An 8,153-nucleotide genomic window follows, 5' to 3' on the forward strand; every position below is an offset into this window, starting at 1 on the left:
AGCAGGAATAAAGCCTGATGTCACTTTAAGAGCCGCATGGATCCTATTTACTGTTAAGCCCCGTTTACACCAAGAACAATAACTATAAAGATAACTATATTAGCGTCCACACCAGCGGACGATATCGTCAGTTTATTCTAAGCGCACGCTCGTCTCGTCTGCCTCTTTAAATTCTCGAGCTCGTGATAGTAAGATTTAATCTGATTGGCTGTCAATGTTTTTATCGTTTATCAGCTGAAAAAAAATCGTTCTAGATGATATCGTTTCTCTTTGTCTTTATCGTTATAGCTGTGGTGTGGACTCTGCTATTCTTTAATATTGAGAACGATTCGTATTTTCATTCTCAACTGTTTACGTTTATTACATAACCGATGAGGGTTTATGTGAATAATCACTAAGCGCGGCATTTTGACACATTTTTGCGTGCATTTGACCATTTAGCTAAAAGTTGACTTTACAGTACGTGTTCTGTTCCGTCTCTGAGCGCATAAACAGTAATCCTCCCGAGGGACAGCGCAAGTTTGCACTTTCAAAAACATGAATAAATCTAATCAACATTAATAAATCAGGCACGTCACATTTCGCAAGTTAGGTTACATGATTTTACTGATTTGCACGTGAAATTGGGCTTTTATGGAGGAGTGAAATCGCAAGGAAGGGGGCGGAATGGGGCGCAATAATCGTTTTATCTCGATTATTGTAATTTCATAATCGTCGGAGGCTGAAATCAAAATCGAAACCGTATTTCGATTAATTGCACAGCCCTAGAGATGAAGGGATGATCACGCTGCTGTTGGGACTGAGGCGTTTATACAGCGATCCGTCTCGCCACATCAAAGAGCGCCAAAACTCAAAAACTCAAAAAATGTTTGAATTTGAAAGATGAGACTTTGTTTCTTATCAAAAGTAACAATATATAAAACTGAAAGTTTCCAATGAATTTCCACTTGTGCAGTGGCTAAAGCTACACTGTATTTGTTCGGCACTCATGCGTACCGAACCAAAAGACCCGTACTGAAAATATTTGGTACTCAATACGTGTACCGTTACACCTCTACTAAATACTAGAAGAACTAATGATAAAATGAAGCTGAAAGAAAGTCCCTGATCACTTCAGTCTGATCTTGACACCTCGAGCGGCACATTTCAGCACAAAAGCACAACTTTGCGAAGATGCTGTTATTGACTGATCTGACAGCAAAGCTGCAGCTCGCAACAAAGCACTGTTACTAATGTCACATATGAAGAGATGTTCAGAAGTCATGAAGGCTCTGGATAAAGGCTAAAGCTTATAGGTGGACCTTGCATGATACGACCCCTTTAATGCTGATTGCACTCACCAGTGGTTGATTGCACTCACCTGGAGAGGAGAGGACTGTGCATGCGAGTGTTGTGAGTGTGTTAAGCAGGCCGTGTGTGTGGTTTCAGAGGAGCTCAGCGCAAAGAAAACAAAAAATAATGACTTCATTCACACAAAAAGTATTCTTGTGGCTTCATAACATTACGGTTGAACCCCTGATGACACATGGACTGTTTTAACGTTGTCCATACGTTTTTGGACCTGGGAACATTGCAGTTGTGTTGCTGTCTATGCAGGATCTTTGAGAGCTCTCGGATTTCATCAAAAATATCTTAATTTGTTTTCCGAACATGAAGGTCTTACGGGTTTGGAACAACATGAGGGCGAGTAATTAATGACAGAATTTAAATTTTTGGGTGAAGTATCCCTTTAAAGGCACATCATCATGGTCCTGAGGACTGAAGAGGGGTGAAGGTTTCTGTCTGATCACTCCCTCACTCTAAACCATTGCTGAACTGACAATACACTGCTGGGTCAGTTTCTCCTCCTGTCCCATCCGTCCTCTCTCTCTCACGCCGTTAGTCTGTTCCTAAAACCTGTTGAATCGGTAGTGGCAGTTTGAGCCACTCTATCATGTCTTTAATAGAGCCTGCAGCGATGATGGATTATTGTAGGCTAGCTCAGAAGTTAGTGTCACTGTCACACAAGTCGTGTGTAGCCGGACATTCAGATTGACAGCAGGAGGGTCTGGACTCAATCGCAGCTTTCAGCCGTCTGACAGACATGTCACAGCCAATCACAGTTTTGTTCAGCGTCATTTTTTGGGGTTTGAAAATGTAAAGTACATGTCCCTACAATAACAGACCCACAATAACATTGTCTTCGGCCGTCAAGAGTCTGTGCCATGACATTCCCATGCTTCTGAAAATCCAGTGTTTAGTTCATCCTGATATGCAAAACAACAAAAATTAATGATTCTCACATGTTCAGCATAATCTTCACAAATAGGGCTGGGTTTTGACACAGATTTCATGATTCGATTCTGACTTACAAGCTTTCAATTCGATTTTCGTTTAGATTCAATTCAATGTAGATTATTCTGGATATGTCAGGTACAGTACATGCCAAAATTTTTCAAGAAAAAAAAAATCTCTAAACTAATACTGTAAAATATACACGAGAGTCAGTTGGCACTACATTACTATAATATTAAAGGTTAAAATTAACTGATTTATATAAAAATACTTAAATTACACTCAATGAAATTTTTTATAATAGTAAACATTACATAATTATCAGGTCTGGTAATTTAACACGTTAATTAGATTAATTAATTACGGTAAAATAACGCGTTAAAATTAACGCATTTAACGCACTTGCCCCGCCCCAGACCTATGTGGGTCATCTGACATTTCATACAGTTGATTGATGACAAATATGAGGCAGAGCAACAACTTACTGCGTGATGAAGCCTAGAGAACAGTTAGAATATCCCTAAAATTCAAGATATGGGGCAAAAATGCATCTGTTTGAGTTTTTGTCTCAAGTTTACATCATATAGTTAAAGGTGGGGTAAGCGATTTCTGGTAGCCAATGTTGACATTTGAAATCACAAAAACAAACACGCCCCTACCCCAAAAGGGTCTCGCCCACTGATCTATAATAGTATAATACGTATACGCAACCCAGGCAACGATTAGTTCTGTGAAACAAAGCAAAACCAATGTTACACCGTGTCTACACCGGATGCGAGTGGTGCGGCACAAAAAAATATTACTGTAGAACCCATTATAATCAGTGATGCTGTCTACACCAGAGATATATATACATATCTATGGTCTGCACTGGATGCGGCGCGGCACGACAAATCCCCGACAGAAAACTGCTGCTGCGTTCTATTCATGACGTATTAACACAAATTTCAAATGATTTTCAACGGTCGCTTTGTCACGTCCAGTGTACTAGACAGACTTTAGCTGTTGCCTTACTGCTGATTGGCTACAAGTTTGTTTTGCTACTCGGCCCGAATCAGTTTTCTAAAGCGTTTTTGAAAAATCGCTTACCCCACCTTTAAGCAATATCACACAAGTGCAAATGCGATACTGATCTTATACAACAGTTCAGTAAGTAAGAAGTTAATATTGTGTTATTTTAGACACAATGTTGTCTGTTTTGCTAAATTTTGCCAACGAAAATATAAAGACAAAACCTCCGAGCAACACACAGCAGCATTTCATTTCTTAATGCACGTTTTGAATGAATTGGGTGAATCATTTGGCACGTTGGATTTGAAGTGGCGCTGCACAGATCGATCGATGTGTGACATCAAAGTACCGCGAGAGCGATTCGATGATTCGACTCGATGACTTAATCATTAAGACATTTACCACCACCTACTGGCAGTTTTAGTTTATTATTTAGAGTATCATTTCATTAAAGAAATAATTTCCATAGTAAAAATAATAAAATTAATAAAATAAGTTATTAATTGTATAGTTCACCCACCCAAAAATTACAATTGTGTCATCATTTACTCACCCTCATGGTCTAAAATAATATATGTAATACATTTTATCAAACAAAATATTTCTTGCTGAAGCTACTTTTTTGTAATGTCTGTTTTGATGCTTTACACAACAATGACTTTATCTTTTGGGAGTAATTTCTCAGCCAAATTTGATGTGCAATTAATTTGTCTAATAATTAATCGCCACATCATGTAATTAATTAGATTCAAAATTTTAATCGCTTACCAGCCATAATAATTATATTTCTACTCCAATTCGTTTAAACATTTAAATGATGGCTGTCATAAAAACATGACAGATTTATTCAAACATAAACATTGAAGAACAGTAAAAATTATAGTTTATATTATATGGTGCATATATTTAGCAAAATGCTCCTCTCTAGAGTTCATTTCTCTATCTGACTAATGAGTTTATGGTCACAGAATATGTTTTTTTCTGAGGTAAATGTGACGTTACATGACATGTTTACAAGCTGTTACATTGACGTCGGTTGAAACACTGATTGAGCGATTACATGAGACAGGCTACGGATTTCAGCAAGTTGTAGTCTTTCTTTTATCATACCTTCAGATATTCTTTCATGTTTATTTTGTGCTGTAACTGCATTAAAGCGGAGATGATCAGTTCACGTGCACCTGAGGCGCTACAGCGATCTTTCGCTCCACATTAATAAGCTCCAAAATAGCATTTATTGTTTGAATACTGTAATAAAATGGTAAGAATGTGAAATCTGAGACTTTTTCATATCAAAAGTAACATCGTAAAGCTTTGCGAATTAAAATGCGATTTATTGTATGGGAGGTGTGCTACAATGTTCCGTTCGCTAACTGTAAACAGGCTAGACTAAGCGATTCTTGGGATTTAAGAATCGATATTGTTTCGTAAAAATGACAATCGATTAAAATCAAGAAATCAATATTTTTTTTACCCAGCCCTATTCACAAATGAGCACAACTTTTATGTATTTTGAAGCCTAAGTACAATTGCCAGAAGTACAAATGCTAAATGTAGGCTATAAAAGAACACCAGAGTCACATGACTTCAGTGTCACCAGCATTAAGGCCCAAGTATACGTCATTTTTTTTTAAGTGTACGTTAGTGTACGCGCACAGTCGTACACGTAGCCTTTCAAAGTATAGACCATTTGAGGTGTACGTGAATCCAGGTGGTCGACACATGCGCTCTAGAAAGCGGCATCTTATTCCAGCGTCTGCTCTGTTTTTGTCCAGAAGTTATAACCGATGAAAATGTCCTTGTACTCATTTAAACTATAGTTGTGGCTCTCTCATAACTCTCACACAAGCGTTTGTCAATGCGCAGTCATCTGTTGTTGTTGCAGTCTCCGCTGTTTTGTTGTTGTTGTTGTTGTTCTGTCTTTTTTGTTTCATTTTCTACTGTGAAATATCGGCCCGGGCCAGTGCTGCCACCTTGTGGAACAACTGATTAGTGCAAAACCAAAGCAATGCGCATGTGTGACCTGTGCGTACAAACTACGCACAGTTACAAAAATGGGATGGTGCGCATACAGAATGCACATACTTATTTGTGTTACGCACACTGTACATGCACCCTTCGCGTATGCGTAAAAACAGAAGTATACTTCGGCCTTTAAACTCCTAAAAGTGGACTAGTGAGTAGATGAGACCTGTTTGGTATTAAGACGTTTAATGTCCCTACAAACCTCTGTTATCCAAGGTTTTTCTCAGGGAATGTCGTCTTCAGTCACTCGCTTTGAGACTGTTGCCTTGGCCAGAAGCTTGTTCATCAGATGGCATAACCAAGACATCTTCCAGCTCAACGTTTCCCTCCAATGGTCCAGGTCAAAAGTGAGGAACAGATCAAGGTTTACTAAAGGAAAAAACTGATGTGAAAATGTTCTTTTTCACATCACGGAAGAAAACTTTTACAAACTGTTTGCGCTCATACCATTAAATTAAAATAAGTCAACATTATTGAAATCGAAATGTACAGAATCATGTTAAATATGCATTTATTAAAGGCACAAATCATATTAACTGCTTTGTCATAATTGCATCACTGAATTAGATCATTATGTTTGTGAATTCCTGGAATATCTCTCTCTCTCTCTCTCTCTCTCTAACACACACACACAGACACACACAGACACAGACACGCACACACAGACACGCACACACAGACATGCACACACACACAGACACACGCACGCACACACACACACACATATATACACATTTTCCAAAAGTGTCTCTCTTGGTTTTCTTGCCCAGTGCTGTACTTCTGAACTATTAGGGATTTTTGTGGGTGTTCTGTAGATGGTTGCGCTTCAATTTAAGATAACTGCAAAAAAGGGATGCATTCACGAACATTTTCAAAATCATTTGTAGGAGCGTTTGGGAAACCCATTTAGGATCGTTCTGCACATGTCTTTAAAAATAAGGGCCAGGTTTCTGCTTGCCTGGGCAGAATAATGGCTTGTGATTCTGAACCCGTTTCTTGGATTTTTGTCAGTGTGAAAGTCTCTTGCGCGTTTTGTAAAATTTAGACCGTTGGGTAAAACACATCGTCTTGTATATTTTCACTATTAATGTAATTGCTGTGGACTTGACAGGAGTGTTTGTGATTGGCTGCTCTTGTAGGTGTATCATCTGCGAGGATGAGGGCTGATGGCCAGTCCCCTCTCTATCTGCGGACTCCCATGAAAGCCCTGAGCCCCGTCAGCTCGATGTCTGCGCTGCGACAGCAGGCCAAAGGGCCAGCGAGTGCCCAGGGAGGGCTGAGGAGGTTGCAGTCGCCCGGGCCCAACAACGGGGTGTCATACTCCGCTGCTGTCGCCCGGCAAACGCCAGGAAGAGGCTTGACACCCGCTTCACCTTCATCCAGAGGCAGACTTCCACAGACGCCCAGGAGGTGAGTCGAGATCAGCCAGGGGTGCGTTTCCCGTACAGCGACGCAACTCGCTCATTAACATTAACCACGAACTAGCGAGTCACGACTGTTTCCCGAACACCGTCGCATCTCCGTCGTTTGAACCACATTAGTTCAACAACATAGGGCCATTGACTAATGACGTCATAACTTCTGCTATTTATCCGATTAGACATCTCTAAGATGCTGCTGTATTGAACATGGCACCTGATGACTAATTTACTAATGTTTTTTAAAGAAGTGTCTTTATATTGTTAGAAAAGATTTCTATTTTAAAGAAATGCTCTTATTTTTAACGTTTCATTCACCAAAGAATCCTGAAAAAAGTATCACAGGTTCCAAAAAAACATGAAGCAGCAACAGTTTCCAGCTCTGATAATAAATCAGCTTATTAGAGTGATTTCTGAAGATCATGAGACACTGAAGACTGCAGTAATGATGCTGAAAATACAGCTGCGCATCACAGAAATAAATTATATTTTAATGTATATTAAAATAGAAAAACTTTATTTTACATCATAATAATATTTCACAATATTACATTTTTTCCTGTATTTCTGATCAAATAAATGCAGCCTTGATGAGCAGAAGAAACTCCTGTGAAACACATTAAAAATCGCTCTGATCCCAAACTTTTGACCGTTAGTGTAGATCGTACTGCATGTTATCTTGCTTATTGTGCCCAAGAGCAGAATTTATTGAAGTCCATATGTCTTACTAACAAGAATCTATGCTTCTAACCACAGCTCGAGACTTGTAGTTCAACCGCGTAAGTTTGCGATGCTGTTGGCGAATGTTCGTTTGAACTATGGTTTCGGGAAACACCGAATCGTTGAACTATGTTGGTAACGACGGAACGTGCGACCATAGTTGGCTAACGATGCTTTTGGGAGACGCACCCCAGATAGACTGCAGTGGTAGCCATTGAGAAAGCTCTGTGGGACTGAGGTTACTGTGTCTCCGTAGCAGATCTCTGGGAATGACCAAACCGTGCGCTCCCGTCGCTGACGAGGCCTGGAAAGATGGTTGTTACTGAAGCCCTGAGAACTTCAGCTGTTTTCCACAAAAAGACATGGCAGAGAAAAATCAACACAGAGTCCCTAAAACCGGAGCCTCCATAATGAGAGGAACAATGGATCAGACACAGTTTGCATTCAAAGACGACAACACATTTTAATCTTTGCTTGATTTTCAGATATCAATATACTTTTATTTTCATGAGAATGGGGAAGTATGAGAAAAGTATGAGAACTTGAATAATGAAAAAGGTTTGATGTCCTGTAATACTTGTTGTTTTTGTGAAACAATGTGTGGAATTTAATTCCTAAATGCTGTGGAGTAACCTGATGTTGGTTTTGCATGTCTATCTGTTTTTAGAAATGAAGGATATATTATTTTTATTTGTGGGGGGGGGG

At 39.3% G+C, this 8,153-nt stretch overlaps 1 protein-coding gene across 1 annotated transcript in view; it reads left to right on the top strand.

Annotated features, from left to right (window-relative positions):
• Window positions 1-8,147, top strand: part of LOC107674863 (SLAIN motif-containing protein-like) — a 28,083-nt gene extending 19,936 nt beyond the window's left edge. The window contains exons 8-9 of the mRNA XM_016468990.1: window positions 6,450-6,720; window positions 7,705-8,147. Coding sequence (XP_016324476.1) covers window positions 6,450-6,720; window positions 7,705-7,774 — 341 coding nt within the window. The 3' untranslated portion in view covers window positions 7,775-8,147. The remainder of the gene's footprint in view (window positions 1-6,449; window positions 6,721-7,704) is intronic.
• Window positions 8,148-8,153: the final 6 nt, after the last annotated feature.

This window comes from Sinocyclocheilus anshuiensis, unplaced genomic scaffold, assembly GCF_001515605.1.
Source record: "Sinocyclocheilus anshuiensis isolate Anshui unplaced genomic scaffold, SAMN03320099.WGS_v1.1 scaffold1133, whole genome shotgun sequence".
Lineage (NCBI taxonomy): Eukaryota > Metazoa > Chordata > Actinopteri > Cypriniformes > Cyprinidae > Sinocyclocheilus > Sinocyclocheilus anshuiensis.